This window comes from Penicillium cinerascens, assembly GCF_028974065.1.
Source record: "Penicillium cinerascens strain IBT 15544 chromosome Unknown contig_1_segment0_segment0, whole genome shotgun sequence".
NCBI classification, from domain to species: domain Eukaryota; kingdom Fungi; phylum Ascomycota; class Eurotiomycetes; order Eurotiales; family Aspergillaceae; genus Penicillium; species Penicillium cinerascens.
Window position 1 is genome coordinate 150,561 of NW_026695287.1, and position 15,555 is coordinate 166,115.

The following is a 15,555-nucleotide window of genomic DNA, read 5'->3' on the forward strand; positions in this document are numbered from 1 at the left end:
CCTCCACCATTGCCCGATCAATACTTATGCTCTCAAATGGCTTGGTGAGATATCGTTGGGAAACGATCATTAACATAAATGACGACAGTAGTATCGTCTGGTCTGACCCGTCGGTTACAGTGGAATTTCTTATCAGTTTACCCCCCGAAGACTGACGCTTTGTTTCTCAGCTTGTACCCGAAACAACGCTAGCTTGATAGGGAACTCCATTTGGCCGTAATATGGTATGGCGTATGTGACTTTCGTGGCACGTATATTGCCAAGCGCAGTCTAGGCCGGGGGTTTGAAAAGGGACGCGGAGATTCTAGGGATCAAGTTCTCTCACGCTCACATACCTTCTTCCTGTTCCGCTGTCTCACTCGCGTTGCGAAGAAACTTACGATTGTGCACGACTGCACACAAGCTTTTTATTATCCAATCACCAGGTATTGCAGATTTATACAACACCATATCGTTGCTGAGCTCATTCTAACCTCATTACTGAATATGAAAGGCCTTTGGGCCGCGAGGACAAGATGGCCGGTGACCACCTCCAGCCTCAACAGTACGAAGTGCAACGATGCCGTCGTGCCGTACTTGCTTTGATTGCAAAGATACGTCACTGCAATGAGGTGGAGCTCCAGGAGCTACTGAAGTCCATACGAAACGCGAACAGTCTGGCCGAGGCCAAGCAGCAAGCTTTGGATCTCGACTACTGCTGATAGGCGGCTACGCAGCGTGATGAGTTGAACCACTGGAAAAGACTGTAAGATGGTTCTTGATGCTTTTCCTATAAATGCATTTCGCACACTACAATTCACACGGCGCGTGGATGCAAATCGTCGATGAGGCGGTTGTGTTGAGAAGATATGACGTCGGTATGGAGGGCAGGTGTGTAAAGTAATTCTGTGGTATACTGTATTTTAAGTAAAGTTGTTGTCCTGGATTTTCAAGACGCATATGCCCAGGAAAACATTATATACGGGAGCCCGTCTTCATCGAGTATAGTGTCGTTTCGGTTATGAGCCGAGAAACAGTGTGAGTGCCCATGTGGTAATCTGTCTTTTACCTCAATTTCAATTATCAACCATTACTGCATGATGCGCCCGCTAGACGATATCCGGTATTTCTAAGTAAACGATGTAACCCATCGATTTGAGCACGGCTCTTTATAAATACCACAACATCACACTGTATATTATTTCCGGCGTTAAAAAATGGACCTAGCGGTCTCAATCTCTTGTCGGCAACGGTCGCGTCTTGATGCCAGACTGGGGCACAATGTTCGTAGATTTGCCTCTGCCCAGCTCCCTAGACATTCGAGTCCACCATAGACAACAGAAGCTCCTCTATAGTAGCTTCTGCTGGCCGTGAAATGTAATCAGCCATGTAAGAATCAGGATCAAGTAAAGAGACAGAGTCACGCTCCCAGGTCGGGACTGTATGCCTTTCTTGCAAACAATCAAATAACGAACCATCCACGCCTGTTTCTAATTGACCAGAACTATGATCCTGGAGTTTGCTTTGGCTTTCGTTGGTGTAGGTACCGCTTCCACTGTGTTGCTGCTGCGCAGATGGAACTGCTTTACCACCCGCTGTATCCTTCACCGGTTGTTGCCAGAAATGCCATTCGTTCTGCTCGGAAGATGATCTTTCCCGGTAAGGTAGCCCGGAAGTATCCAGACCTTGCTTCTCAGCTATGCGGCAGAAACAATGATGGCAGAACTGAAAACCTCTTCTCGAAGATTCTTCGCTCTCTCCGAGTACATAAAGCCAACGGAGTGCCTTTTTTGTAGCAGCGAGAACATTATTTGGTGACTCAGGTGTACCGGCAGCGCTCTCGCTGTTCTCAGAAACCCCCCTTCCCCAGTACTCACTGAGACCAAGCCTATGGAGAGACGGAGAAGCAGTACGACTGTAGCCTGCATCATGAAATGAAGAAGAGCCCAAGACGGGGCGACCGTGTTTGCCCAATTTGTATCCAACTGATCTGGTATTATTTCGAAAAGAGCTAACGAAGCACGCAAGCATTGCTTGGCAGTGTCGTTGCCGAACCTGGATCGAGGAAAGCGGATCCCGGTTGGCTCGTGAGTCTCCGGACGAGTAAGACAAGGTCGGTTGATAACAATGCAAGCACTATAATAATGGAGAGCCAAAGAAATTTGCGAAGGTGACATGTCCACTTGGCGGCGATTGAACACCAGAGAATGCGGCAAATTGGCCAGCCATTGCCCTAATTTTCCGTTATAAAATTTAATCCGATCTTCAATATGCGCCCAACCGCGGTTGACAACGTCAGCATTGTATACCTGGTCGGTGATCCGGTGGGTAATAAGAGCAAGATCAACCAGATAGAAGAAATACAGAGACTCGCTAAACGGCAGTGTCTTCACCCACGTTGGCCGATCGTCAATTTGATTGGATCTCTCGGTCCACCCTAAATCGAACGTTGAAAACGACCGCTCATGTGACGATTTGTTGTTTTGATGCTTCGTTGCGGTAACATCGAACGGCAGAGGTAAAGAGGCGGAGCATGACCCATCCCCTAGGCAAGAAATTCGGCCAGTAATGGCCGAGAGAAGGTGTTCCAAGTAGAAGATAGACCACCACAACCGGACCCTCGCTTCGTGCGATGCCCTGTCAAACTTGTTGTGCGTCCTCCGAAAATTGAGCCCTAATGCAATGCCTGCACGCGCAGCTATGCCAATCATTTTCCAAGACCTACAGGGGTGTCAGTAACGCAGATCATGCCTGATCATATAAGGAATTTGTTGAGGAATTAGGCTACCATACCTACTAATTTGGGACCCCGTGAGAAAATAAAATGCCATGAGAGTCAGAAATTGAACTTTCTGCAGGCTATCATGGTTATAAATAAGGTCATCTGAAGTGGAGAGACACCTTGCACGACTAAAGAACATCTTCTCATCGGCATAACCAGCGTGGTCAGAACGATAGAGACTATGCAGCCTGCAACTGATTGTGAAAATCATGTTCAGGAGGCTCAGCCATCGTTTGCCAGGATTGGCCTGGGAGTCGGAAAAGACCTGTCTGTACTGTTCCAAGAAGAGATCCCGCCGGATTACCGGTAAAGAAGGATGCACCTTATTAAAGTAAACTTGAACCAATCGGTCTGCCAGAGGTTTGTCTGGAAGTACAAACACATCCGGTACTGTCGAGTCATCGATGTTCAAATCATCCAAATGATAGTTCACTGAAGAAAGAGAGTCCCCATCTGGGAGTTGATGATGAGGTATATTCGCTGCAGATCCATCGTCGTGAGAATACTTTCTGGACTCAGCCTCCAATCTTTGCATCCATGCTACTTCGGAATTTTTGCCCCTGTATCCTGTGGCCCTACTCTGCTCATGCCGATCAAGATCTTCGTCAACAGTGTCGATGGCGTCGAGGGACCCGGCAGATGAGGGCAAGGACGAGGACGAGGAAGAGGAACTGCTCGACCGTCTTGTCGCATGGTGGCGGTTGTCAGCGGATGGGTCCTGAGGGAATGATTTTTAGTAGCCGCCGGCTTATGTCTGAACTGTAGTAAACTAACCTTGAGAGCTTCCCTTATTCTTTTTTTGTCCTTGTTTCCCGCTCTAGCGGATATGCCACGGAGCAAGTCCTCATACAGCTCAATCGTCTTTCGAGCCGAGGCTAAGGCTTTTCGCTCGGCCTTTATCCTGCCTTCTGAATAAACACAAGACGACAATCCTTCTGATTCACATTGAGAGCATATTGGCTTTTTCCCGTCGCATTTTATCTTGCGTTGTCGGCAAGGATTGCAGGCACGGGACGTGCGGCCCGAGCGACCTTCAGCACCTTCACGACGTAGTCGTGGAATGGCGACTTTGCTGGACATCTCTAGAAAAGGTGCAGAGTACCTGCATCGGACTCATCATATTGCAAGTTACTGAAGGAAAAGACTCACGGTGAGGGTACTGTTTTGTGGCAAAAAGCATCACTAATCAGGCAAGCCTACGTCATATGTGGGGCTACATAGCACATAAGACTTGCCCGGATCAAACCGAGTTTAGCGCGATCCGGGGGGCGCTGGGAAAGAAACCGTAAACAGTTTTCGAATTCTACTGTACTGTACGTGCTAGCTTCCGACGTGACACTTCCAGCAGTCTCTGTTATCTGCTGCCAGTAGGGACAGGGAGGCAGAGCCAGGTCTTGATCCGTATCCTTTGCCACCACCCGATTATTCGGCGTAATTCTCTACTCGATCCGGTAGTGAATACAGTTTGGAGATTGTCCATCCCACGTCTCTTCGTCCCAGTCAACTTCTGGAAGAAAATTCAGTGGGTCGAACTGTGATTGGTGCAGGGGGATGAACCGCTACCGACTACTTTTTTTGAAGTCGGGTGAAGGGCAGATTACAGATGGCGTGCATTCACGGTCCAAGTAGTGACCAAGACTGGGGACATACGAGGGAGTCCGGTCCCAAAGGTTAGGCAGTTCATGTCGGTAGGAACCATCATCTTCAAAAGGAGTGTAAATCATGTCCCCAAGGCAGAATATACCACTGTGAAGCCTAGTAACATCATTGCGTGTTAGCTTATACCAGGAATGTCGCGAAGCGTCCAGTAAGAAAAGCTGTAGCTGACAGGCTGAACATTGTGATGAGCGGCGGTAGCCCTGGGCGAAGAGAATGAAACCACGGTCGCCAAGATCGCATGGCTCAGCAGCAAAGAAGCCACGAAGCCTTATGGATCGATGGTCGTGTACCTAACGAAATCAACTGACGCGCGGAGACTCCTGGCTGATGGGTACTTCCACGTCGGAGGAGAATCCGGGACAACCAGCATCTTCGAGTATCGGCCGCGGCCAATGCAATGCTACAACTGCCAAGAGATTGGCCATAAGGCTTTCCAGTGCAGGAATGTCTAGAGATGCGCGAAGTGCGCCGCAGAAGGCCATCGCCACAGTAGCTGCGACCAGACAGTTCCGAAGTGCGTTCTATGTGGGGGCCCTCACGAATCGTTCAGCAGGAATTGTCGGAAGCTCTACCCGCCTCGCAATGAATAAAACGCTCCGAGTGATGCAGCTGAATGTGAGGAAACAGGGTGCAGTGCATGACAGTTTGATGAACGATGAAGAGACACAGGACGCAGTGGCACTAGCAATCCAGGAACCCTAGGCGAGGAGGATTTAAGGACGGCTCTTGACTACCCCGATGGGGCATCATAAATGGACTAAGATGGTTCCCTCCACGTGGAGGGAAGCGAGATAGGCGGTCCGAAGCATGCTGTGGGTGAATAAGGATGTGGAAGCGGAGCAAGTGCGGATTGATTCGGCGGACCTAATAGCGGCCGTCATTCGGCTTCCTGAGCGACGAATTTTCATAGTATCAGTTTATGTGGAGGGAGGAGATGCCTCTGCGTTGAATGATGCGTGCGATCACCTCAGAAAAGTAATCACAAAGGTACGGCGAGACGCGGGGACAGTGGTGGAGCTCATTATTATGGGAGACTTCAATCGCCATGATCAACTGTAGGGAGGAGACGAGGTGTCCTCGGCCAGATAAGGCGAAGCGGATGCAATCATCGACCTCATGAATGAATTTGGACTCAGCAGCCTGCTTAAACGAGGCACCAAGACGTGGCACGGCGGAGGATATTCGGGGGACTGCGAGTCGATGATCGACCTCGTTCTCGGCTCGGAAAACTTAACGGACTCGATGATTAAATGTGCGGTCCATAGAACGGAGCACGGTTTAGATTACGGCACTATTGAGACCGTTTTTGATGCGCCTTGGATAGCTCCAACGTAGACAGATAGACTGCTACTGAAGAATGCACCGTGGAAAGAGATCAATGCTAGCATTGCAAGGACTTTATAGAACACCCTGTGGGAAGGCTCCGTGTAGCAGAAGACCGATCGGCTTATGTGCGCGGTGTCGGAAGCGGTTTGTGCGTTGACGCTGAAGGCCAAACCGTCACCGCACGCAAAGCGATGGTGGACGGCGGACTTGACACAACATCGTCAAATATATATATATTGGAGAAACCACGCCCACTCGGAGCGACGGGCAGGGCGAAAGGTGCCATAGCTGGAGGATATGGCTGCAAGCACCGCGAAGCAATACTATGACGCGATTCGGAAACAGAAGAAGAAACACTGGAACGAGTTTCTGGCCGACAACGACAACATCTAGAAAGCTACTAAGTATCTGAAGTCAGGGGAAGACGTAGCCTTCGGGAACGTACCGCAGCTCCTCAAAGCAGATGGAACGGTTACCACCGATCATGAGGAACAGGCGGAAGAACTACTGACTAAATTCTTCCCACCGCTGCCGGACAACATTAACGATGAGGGAACCAGGCCACAAAGAGCGCCGGTAGAGATGCCGACCATCACTATGGAAGAGGTAGAGCGGCAGTTGCTCGCAACGAAGTCATGGAAGGCGCCAGGTGAGGATGGCCTGCCGGCCATAGTGTGGAAGATGACCTGGCCTATAGTCAAACACTGGGTCCTCGATCTCTTCCAGGCGTCACTGGAAGAAGGCACGGTGCTGAAACAGTGGAGACACGCAAAGATTATTCCGCTGAGAAAACCGAACAAGGAAGACTACACCATTGCCAAGGCATGGAGGCCAATTTCACTGCTCGCGACGCTAGGCAAGATCCTGGAGTCCGTGGTGGCAGAAAGGATCTCGCACGCAGTGGAGACCCACGGCCTGCTCCCGACTAGCCACTTTGGGGCCCGAAAGCAGCGGTCCGCGGAGTAAGCACTCTTACTCCTACAGGAGCAAATCTACGCAGCGTGGCGAGGACGATAGGTGCTGAGCCTGATCAGCTTCGATGTCAAGGGGGCCTACAATGGGGTCTGTAAAGAACGATTGATCTAGAGGATGAAGGCGCGAGGTATACCGGAGATTCTGCTTCGATGGGTTGAGGCGTTCTGCTCAGGACGAACGGCGACCATCCAGATCAATGGGCAAATATCTAAGATCCAGAACCTACCACAGGCTGGACTGCCTTAGGGCTCACCCCTATCTCCAATCCTCTTTCTCTTCTTCAACGCAGACCTTGTGCAGAGACCGATCGACGGCCAAGGAGGAGTAATTGCCTTCGTGGATGACTTTACCGCATGGGTTACAGGGCTAACCGTGCAGAGTAATCGGGAAGGTATCACAACCATTATCAATGAAGCCCTCGACTGGGAGAGGAGGAGCGGAGCGACTTTTGAAGCAGACAAAACGGCGATTATACATTTCGCACCCAAGGCTCGCAAAGTGGATCAAGAGCCGTTCACTGTCAAGGGACAGACGGTCGAGCCTAAAAGCAAGGTCAAAATCCTAGGGGTCCTGATGGACACGCGACTAAAGTACAAGGAGCATATTGCGAGGGCAGCATCTAAGGGCCTAGAGGCCGCGATGGAGCTACGACGGCTCCGAGGCCTCTCCCCAGCGACCGCACGACAGCTCTTCACAGCGACCGTGGCTCCGGTGGTCGACTATGCGTCTAATATTTGGATGCACGCATTCAAGAATAAGAACATCGGACCGATCAACTGAGTGCAAAGGGTAGGAGCTCAAGCAATTGTGGGGACATTCCTCACAGTTGCGACCAGCGTAGCGGAGGCCGAGGCCCACATTGCTACGGCATAACACCGATTCTGGAGACGAGCCGTGAAGACGTGGGCAGACCTCTATACACTACCAGAAACCAATCCTCTTCGCAGAAACACAGATCGAATCCGGAAGTTTAGGAGATACCACCGCTCGCCACTATATCAAGTAGCGGACGCGCTTAAGAATATCGACATGGAATCACTGGAAACCATCAACCCGTTTACACTGGCACCATAGGAAGCACGCATGTAGACTGATGAGCCCATTACCGAGGGATCGAATGTACCAGGCGGATCAATGTAAATCGCGTTTAGTAGCTCGGCGCGGAATGAGCTAGTCGGGTTTGGAGTGGCGGTCGAGAAATAACCACCCCGCTATCGGAAAGTGAGACTGAAGACCTTGTCCGTCACGTTGAGCGCGAGAACAGAGCAAAATCTATTTTCCGCGGAGCTGGCGGCAATGGCGCATACACTCAAGACACTCGTGGGATTGAAAGACTATAGGATCACACTGATTACGACTAACAAAGCGGCGGCTCTCACGTTGAAGAACCCGCGACAACAGTCGGGCCAGGAATTTGTCTATCAAATCTACAAGCTTATGAGCAAACTGCAGAGGCATGGAAATTAGATCAGCGTCCGGTGGATCCCCATTAGCGAAGACAACAAACTACTAGGGCTGGCGAAAGAGTAGGCGAGAGCCGCGACGCAAGAAGATGCCATCCTGCAAGGACAGGTCCCCAGAATGAAATCGACGACTCTAAAGATTGCACGTGCCCAAGCAATCCCCAGCAGTAAACTGCCCGAGAACGTAGGGAGACACTCCCGACGAGTGGACACAGCACTCCCAGGGAAACACACGCGACAGCTATATGACCGATTATCGTGGAAAGAGGCGAGCGTACTGGCCCAGCTCCGCACGGGTATAGTAAGACTCAATGGATATCTCTTTCGAATCAATGCCGCCGAGACAGATCAATGTGCATATGGACAAGCAAGAGAGACCGTGGACCACTTTCTGTTTCGATGCCGGAAGTGGACCGCGCACCGGACGGAAATACTGTAATGCACTCACACTCACCGATGTAACATGCCCTTCTTCTTGGGAGGGAAGTCACCCTCTGATGATCAAAAGTGGAAGCCGAATTTGGAAGCAGTGCGAGCCTCAATACGATTTGCGATCGCTACGGGCCGACTTGAGGCCACTTGACCTAGCCAACGAACGCGCATAAAATACCTTCCCCCCTACCTACCCCCATTACCTTGTGACAGACAGTAGATGCGCTTCAACTGCCGAGGATAGGATGTTGAACACTTGAAGAAGCGCCTTCAAGCCAGTCTACTAACCAATACTAACCACAGGGACCAACTATGAGAGTGAAAGCTGAGAAGTCAATGCGGAAGGAAATACTGTATGGGCTCCAAGGAGACACGGCGTATACCCAAACATGCATGTACTGGTAGATTAGTGATAGTTGCCCTCTCGGCTCAGCCGCCGGGCGTTAATGAATTGTGTGTGTGTGTGTGTGTACCGTTGGCTCGCAGACTGCCCTCGCGCCAATAGCCTTGTTTACAGGCACGTCCAAATCTAACGATGACCTTACAGCCCAACAAAGCACTATTTTAGGTACTTCAAAACTTACTGGAGGCTCAAAACATTCTCCAGCTGGGAATTCTCTATGCTCGCTGAACAATCCTTGCACCGGCGACCTCACTTACTTCGATACTGCAACAGATTCATCTTCGCCGGGCGCTTGTGGCACAACAAATGATGGAGAAGTAGATCTTGTCCTTGCATTGCCTCATGGTATTATGGACGCTTCTTATTGTGGAAAGACTGTCCGTATAGAGTTTAGTGGGAAGACAGAATTTGGAAAGGTGGTCGACAAGTGTATGGGGTGTACTGATCAATCAATCGATCTGTCTCGGGCCCTATTTCAGAAATTTTCTGAATTAGAAGCAGGCCGTCTTTCTGGGGCCCATTGATTTATTGAGAAGTAATTAAGTCGAACCATTGGTATGCTTGTAGGTTAATCTTGTTCCCTCTGCTGGATTGGTTTGAATATATTATTTAATTTTTGGGACTGTCTTCGACACGATATATTATACGTCTTTTTGGTGATAAGCATTCACATCCGCTGTTTTTCTATCTTTGTTTTCATTTCTTTATAACTGGGACCGGTAACTGCACCGAACTGTCTTGGATTTGTGTTTATATTGATAATTTTATATATTACCCCTACCCTCGTTCTCAAAGCCACACTTTGCGCTGTCACTCCGGATTGGTCCACCGACTACACGGAGTACTGTCTATTACCCGTTGTATGCACTTTGGAGGTCGACTGTCAATCTGCGTGAATTGCGAGCAAAATATCTCCAACTTCCAATATCAAGCAAGCGCTTCGACCTCAATATCTGAAACCAAATGGAATACCGAGTACGTCAGTTACACGGAAATCACCCAGTTTCTCAGGGATCCAGTGCTCCCACACATCCTTGGCAAGTTTGTCTCAGGGCAGTTTCGTTGGGTGTCTTCATTCTCGGTGCAACTTTGGCGGCGCTTGTGGGTGGGGGACATATCCCTCTGTTTGGCCACTGGTCAAATACTATTTTTTGAAAGAGTCCTGGATCATCTTATAACAACTCTGTAATAGACCTAAAATTTTGCAGAAGCATTCTTACGGTTCCTATACATTATTAAAGATTATACCAGCCCGTTATCTCACTTTCAAAAAAACTTGGTGGCACTTCACAAGCGATTCAGTGCGCCTATTGAACCCAAAATAATCAACCGAAGTTTGAATTTCTTTTAATTACTATGCAGGGCAATACCGTACTGTGATCAAATCCACTTTAGTTGTCCGATTCCCTATGAACTACACTATCTCAACATATATTAACCAATGCAGTAGACCGAGCCATATTCACATCATTTGGCACATAAATCTAATAAATGCATACGTCACGTATTCTAAAAGGCTCCAATAGCTACTCATGACGTGATTTTTGGACAAGGTCTTTTGACGATATAGTATTCCGCCGATGTCAAGCGGAAATCGAATTCGAACACAAATGGGAAAAAGGAGGAGTGTCCATTTTGGATGCCAATCTCTAGGCCTTTGGTCGAATAAACAGGGCTTCAGCCTGAATAGCATCCAACCACTCATTAGGCACTTGTCCAGGGATTTGAATACAACCCTTCAAAAATATCTTCCGCCCTTCAATTTTATCCGGCCACGCGCGTAGCAATATGGGAACAGTTGGCGGCACAGGAAGCAAAAATGACGTGTTAAGGCTGGCCGTAAAGGCTGGCTCGCAGCCATCAGGGAGAACCCAGGTAGGTGGTTTGCAGCAATCTGCAAGAATACGGTCCATCAAAAAGGTAGCGTATCCGCCAAACAACTTGCCCTCATAATAACACATACGCTGTGCGGGGCCAAGGCTCAAAAGAGATTCTACCTCCCATCCCAGATGGTGGGCTTTGAATATAGGACTATAGCCCTCGAGTAGAGAACACATCATCTCATCTGAAGCATTGGTAAAACATGGTTTGTTGTAAGGCTTTAACAGTCAGCACCATGCGTTACAGGTTCTTGGTGGTGAAACTCACTAGAGAAGGCTTAAGTACTTGAGCACTTCCAGCAGGAGATGGGTTCGCTCGGTATGTCTCTGCTGAACAGTGGTAACCGCGGAAAGATCGAATGAATAAAGAGGTCACAAAGCGAGGATTCATTGTTCATAAGCAGCCACCGATAAGTATTAGGAAACCCGTAGCATGAAAGTGTTTCTGAAAGGCAATGTTCCGTGGGTCTTGTCCTCAAATAAATAAATGTTGGTGGTAAGGCTCTCACCTATGGCTTAGCAAACGCCAATACTTTTAGTCTCATTTCCTATATCTCTTTGTAAAAGACATTAATCTGGGATTCATGGACGATGAGAATCTAGAAATTGCATCAACGGCGAATTACACCTCATTAGTCCCGAATCCATCAATCTGAAGCGGACAACTAATCTCATATAACACATTCGTTTTAAGTATTAAGCCAATAATTGCTTGTGCTTCCAGCATGAAATTGAAATTAATTGAAGTTCAAACCTTCTAACAGCAAAAACGATGACAAACATTGAGTTTACATCATTCGAAGAGTTTCGACTTGTTTACCGATTTGTAGGTTTAAGATCATGCATAGAGACGAAGCTCATATTATGTAGGTGGGATCCTAATGATGCTGTATCAGTTGCATTCCTGTGATGTGAAAATAAGTGAATCAAAATGTTTTATGAGTGAGCTCTTCGGTTTTTCAATGGAAATAGCCACAAATGCTTTCAATTGATACTGTAAGAACGGTTATATTCGTCGCGTTTGTTGTAGCAGTTTAGTCCAATTATTCTTCAAGTATTACACAGGCATATATTCAGTGAAAAAGGTTAATTTTATGCAAGGACCGGCATGCAATCTCAAGCAAGCTGGTTTAGATACAAATGCCAAGAAGTATCTCATCTTCCCCTTGGTTGCAATACAAGCTACGATTGGCATTCATTCCCCTTAGCTTTCAATAAAGAAACAAGAATAATTGATGCGCTGATCTAATGATATTTCAAATAACTTCACAAGTGATCTTCTCTAGGCTCTTGGTCTGTCTGTGGGCGCTGCTGGCTGAGCCACTGAAAGTCACTTAAGCTGGGGAATATGTCTCGGATGGGTGGCAGGCTGATTTTTTGCTTTCGTGGTGGACCTTGGCCTCCATCAATACCTGGCAGAGGCACTCCTAAGGTTGTCATAGTTTGTGAAGTCTGACAGCGGATTATATCTCTCTCGGCGCTGGCCCTAGGAGATCTCGAGGCTGTAGTTTGATCGACCACCTGTTGTTCCACGTTCCGCCATGGTAGAGTATCTGTTGCTTGCCATGGAATAGCAGACTGCCTAGGCACCGTTGACCACAATCGTTGTCTTTGCCTGTTCAGCGACGCAATAATGAGTATGAAGATTATCCAATTTGATCTAGGGGGAAATACTTCTCATAGTGTCCCGCTACAGGGGCCTGTCTGTCGCCATTCCACTGGTATGGGCGCGATAGAAAGTTTTGGAACCGCAGCCGACAGGCAAAATATGTCCGGCCAGGAAGTCTCTTACTGATGGCTGTCCATGCAAGACCCTTGCTTCGAAGTGCCACGAGTGTGTTGTCTTCTTCCACTGTCCAGTCCGCGGCCATAAATTTTCGGCCCTGCCGTTGCTTTTGATCACTAAAGCTCCGGCATGCACCGCCATTAGCTTGCGGTATTTGACTGTGGCTTGTTTGTTGTGTTATCTCGGAGGAGGTAGGAAGAACGACGTATTGAGGTACTCCCAAGCCTGGTTGTCCGAGGTAATGGGCTTGGTAGGACCCGCAGGGTATGAGATGCATTCTAATGGAACTCTAACAAAAGAGCAGACCAAAAGGGAAGATTGGGTTGATGGTTCAGATGTCAATTCTTCCGATAATAAAATATAGCAAGAAATTCCTCCAGCTAAATAGTGCCGTCCAGATTAGATGAGATCATACCCGAGCCTAACTGGAATAATCAATTGATGAATTGATCACTGGGATAAATTGCTTGGTCAAAATTACTCATGATATTCCGTTGTATAAAACCGCAAGATTACGACTAACCACTTTGGATTAATTGCCCTCGAGTGTTAACGATGAATGCTTTCAACATTGTGCATTTATGTAACCTCTAAAATGCAATCAGTTTGCTTTTTTCACTTCCATCCACCCGAAAGTTTGTCTTTTAACTGTCTGCATTATGGCTCTGATTCTCTTTCACACACTCGCAATGAAAAATGATTCTTCCTCTCTTTTGATATCCGAGAGCACTGTAGGGCATTTATGAAAGGAATAATTTCCCGTTTTGCTTGGTTTAGCTCCACTTTAAGCTGAGTGGCAGAAAACCTGTACTATAATGTCTAAGCTCCTCAAAGAGAGAATAAATTGTTGCCTGTCATCCAGTAATATTGCTGAGCAGTCGTCTTACCGAGATCTGGTGCATCTTAGCTCGATGAAAGAATCCTTTATTGGTGACCTCACGCAGTCAAGGAGAGCAAGAAGAGTTTAGTTTGGCCGTAACAGGTCACCCGTCGCTGCGGTCGTAGACCGTAGCGTCAGATAGGCCCCATCCGCGCTCCCTTGTAGGGAGGCAATGTGTCTGTATTGTAGTGGATTCTATATACAGAGGCAAGGTGGTAGGGACAAAATTGACACTTGACTGCGTGAGAGATGATGAGCTACCCGCAGAGGCCAGCAACTGACTCTCGTGAGGCAGCCGTAGGAGGAAGGGGCCCTCAGAAATGTCGGTGTAGATATCACGTGAGGATAACTACGGACATGGTGAGGCTACAGGCATTGTGAGGCAACCCCAATAAAACCACTCCCTCTATGCCGTTCCTTTAGCCGGCCCGGTTACTCGTAAACGATGCTGAACCGGGTACTGAAGCTTTAGACTCCTTTCGTTAGCGATCATTTCAGTATATCATCATTTCTGGATCTTAACTCCTAGTGCTCTTCACTCACACATACTTTTTATTGAGGTGCCGTTTTTAGTAAAGACTAACGTTGTAGTACTGTAGCAATTTAACGCGCGGGATTGAGAAGTGGCCACACCTTGAGAAAATACGTTTCTTTTACTGAAATGATACAGTGCGAACTGTCGCGTTTCCTTTGTTGGCGGCATGAACTTCAGGATACCTGTCCATTGAACGACATCATGTGTTGGAAGAGAAATGAGAATGCCATTCACGCCACGCAAGCGAAATGAGCTTGAGATCTTACGTCGCTAGAGAAGAAATTCAATTGTGAAAGATGCATGCTTTCAGTAGGTCCTCTTTGTAAGAATAAGATAGACTTTGCCACCGTTAATCGACTCCTTTACGGAACATGATTGGGCCGGCGATCACGAAAAACCACGATGGGTCCGCTTTGAGAGCGCTCTTCGTCCCAAGTACGCTGGGGGTACTATTGAGGTCCGGTCTCAAGCGATCCCCTACAATCCTCTTGCGAGCTACATTAGTTCAACAAATGCAAGGAGTGTAGTCAAAGAGGGCTGCGATTGGCCAGCAAGCCGACCATGCCTTTGCATTCGAGATTACTGCGGGGCTTTTCGTCCCAAACTATGGGTCGTCTCCCGACGGGGTTCTGGACCTCGCCGTACCAATATTATACCGGACCTTTCCGTTACTAGTTCTGGAGACTTTGAAACGGCTGTAGGATACCCACACTGAGCCTCGGTAATCCATGGAGCTCGTGTGTCTTTTCGGAGAAACAACAGAAAATGTTCCTATTGACACTGTGGTCTCAACACCCGAGCGGAAGAAAGCGAGTGCACATCTTACCAGAGATCAGCAAAGGCCGCTTGTCCTGTTGGCGAGCGGGAAGCGAACTAGTGCGAACGTATGCTATAAGAAGACTCTGTCTAGGGCAAGGAAGAGAGTGATTTTCCCAGGTAGCCTACCAGCAAAAGTTTAAAAATCAAGATTTATCCGGTGCTTGCTCTAAACATAGCCTATTATATACGAGCTGCTGGAGTGGCAAGTAGGATAATGCCTGCTTTGGCACAATCCTTGAGAAAGGAAAAGCAATTAGATCCGGCGCTCCTCAGTCTCTTCAATGTTGAAGATGGTCCATGATCTCGTGGGCGTTACTGTTTGCAACCGACAGAGCCGTTATACGCCCCAAAGGATCCACACTACCCCATTCAACTAGTTGCATGATGTGCGTGGGTAACAAACTTTGAAACCTTGCTAGCAGTTCCTGAATTAGTCAAACACACTCTATAACCCTGAGCCATTACGTCAACCTCAGGCCGGAACAGAAAGGCTCGGATCTCAACAAGCCGCAAGGGGCTCGACAAAGTGAGTGTTGTGCTCAATCGCGTGCGTTTGTCTGATCGTCGTACCTTACCAGGGATGTCCCTAGCGAGACTCAAACTTCTCCTGCCGAGTTTGCTTGCAAAAAGAGCCAC

General features: G+C 48.2%; 5 protein-coding genes across 5 annotated transcripts; all 5 read left to right on the forward strand.

Annotated features, from left to right (window-relative positions):
• Positions 1–515: 515 nt before the first annotated feature.
• N7498_001644 (uncharacterized protein) lies at positions 516–701 on the forward strand (the record flags this gene model as incomplete). The annotated part of the gene is made up of 1 exon (XM_058448706.1): positions 516–701. One exon carries the CDS (start codon positions 516–518, stop codon positions 699–701), a length of 186 nt encoding a protein of 61 aa, XP_058311050.1.
• Positions 702–4,618: 3,917 nt separating this feature from the next.
• Positions 4,619–5,122, forward strand: N7498_001645 (uncharacterized protein; the record flags this gene model as incomplete). The annotated part of the gene is made up of 2 exons (XM_058448707.1): positions 4,619–4,796; positions 4,858–5,122. Exons 1-2 carry the CDS (start codon positions 4,699–4,701, stop codon positions 5,120–5,122), a joined length of 363 nt encoding a protein of 120 aa, XP_058311051.1. The 5' UTR covers positions 4,619–4,698.
• A 747-nt stretch (positions 5,123–5,869) lies between these two features.
• On the forward strand, positions 5,870–7,501 carry N7498_001646 (RNA-directed DNA polymerase; the record flags this gene model as incomplete). The annotated part of the gene is made up of 4 exons (XM_058448708.1): positions 5,870–5,890; positions 6,140–6,708; positions 6,781–6,808; positions 6,968–7,501. 4 exons carry the CDS (start codon positions 5,870–5,872, stop codon positions 7,499–7,501), a joined length of 1,152 nt encoding a protein of 383 aa, XP_058311052.1.
• Positions 7,502–8,302: 801 nt separating this feature from the next.
• N7498_001647 (uncharacterized protein) lies at positions 8,303–8,789 on the forward strand (the record flags this gene model as incomplete). Its single annotated transcript, XM_058448709.1, has 2 exons — positions 8,303–8,485; positions 8,532–8,789. The coding sequence occupies 2 exons, from the start codon at positions 8,303–8,305 to the stop codon at positions 8,787–8,789; spliced, it is 441 nt and encodes a 146-aa protein (XP_058311053.1).
• A 216-nt stretch (positions 8,790–9,005) lies between these two features.
• On the forward strand, positions 9,006–9,543 carry N7498_001648 (RlpA-like double-psi beta-barrel domain-containing protein; the record flags this gene model as incomplete). Its single annotated transcript, XM_058448710.1, has 2 exons — positions 9,006–9,017; positions 9,103–9,543. 2 exons carry the CDS (start codon positions 9,006–9,008, stop codon positions 9,541–9,543), a joined length of 453 nt encoding a protein of 150 aa, XP_058311054.1.
• Positions 9,544–15,555: the final 6,012 nt, after the last annotated feature.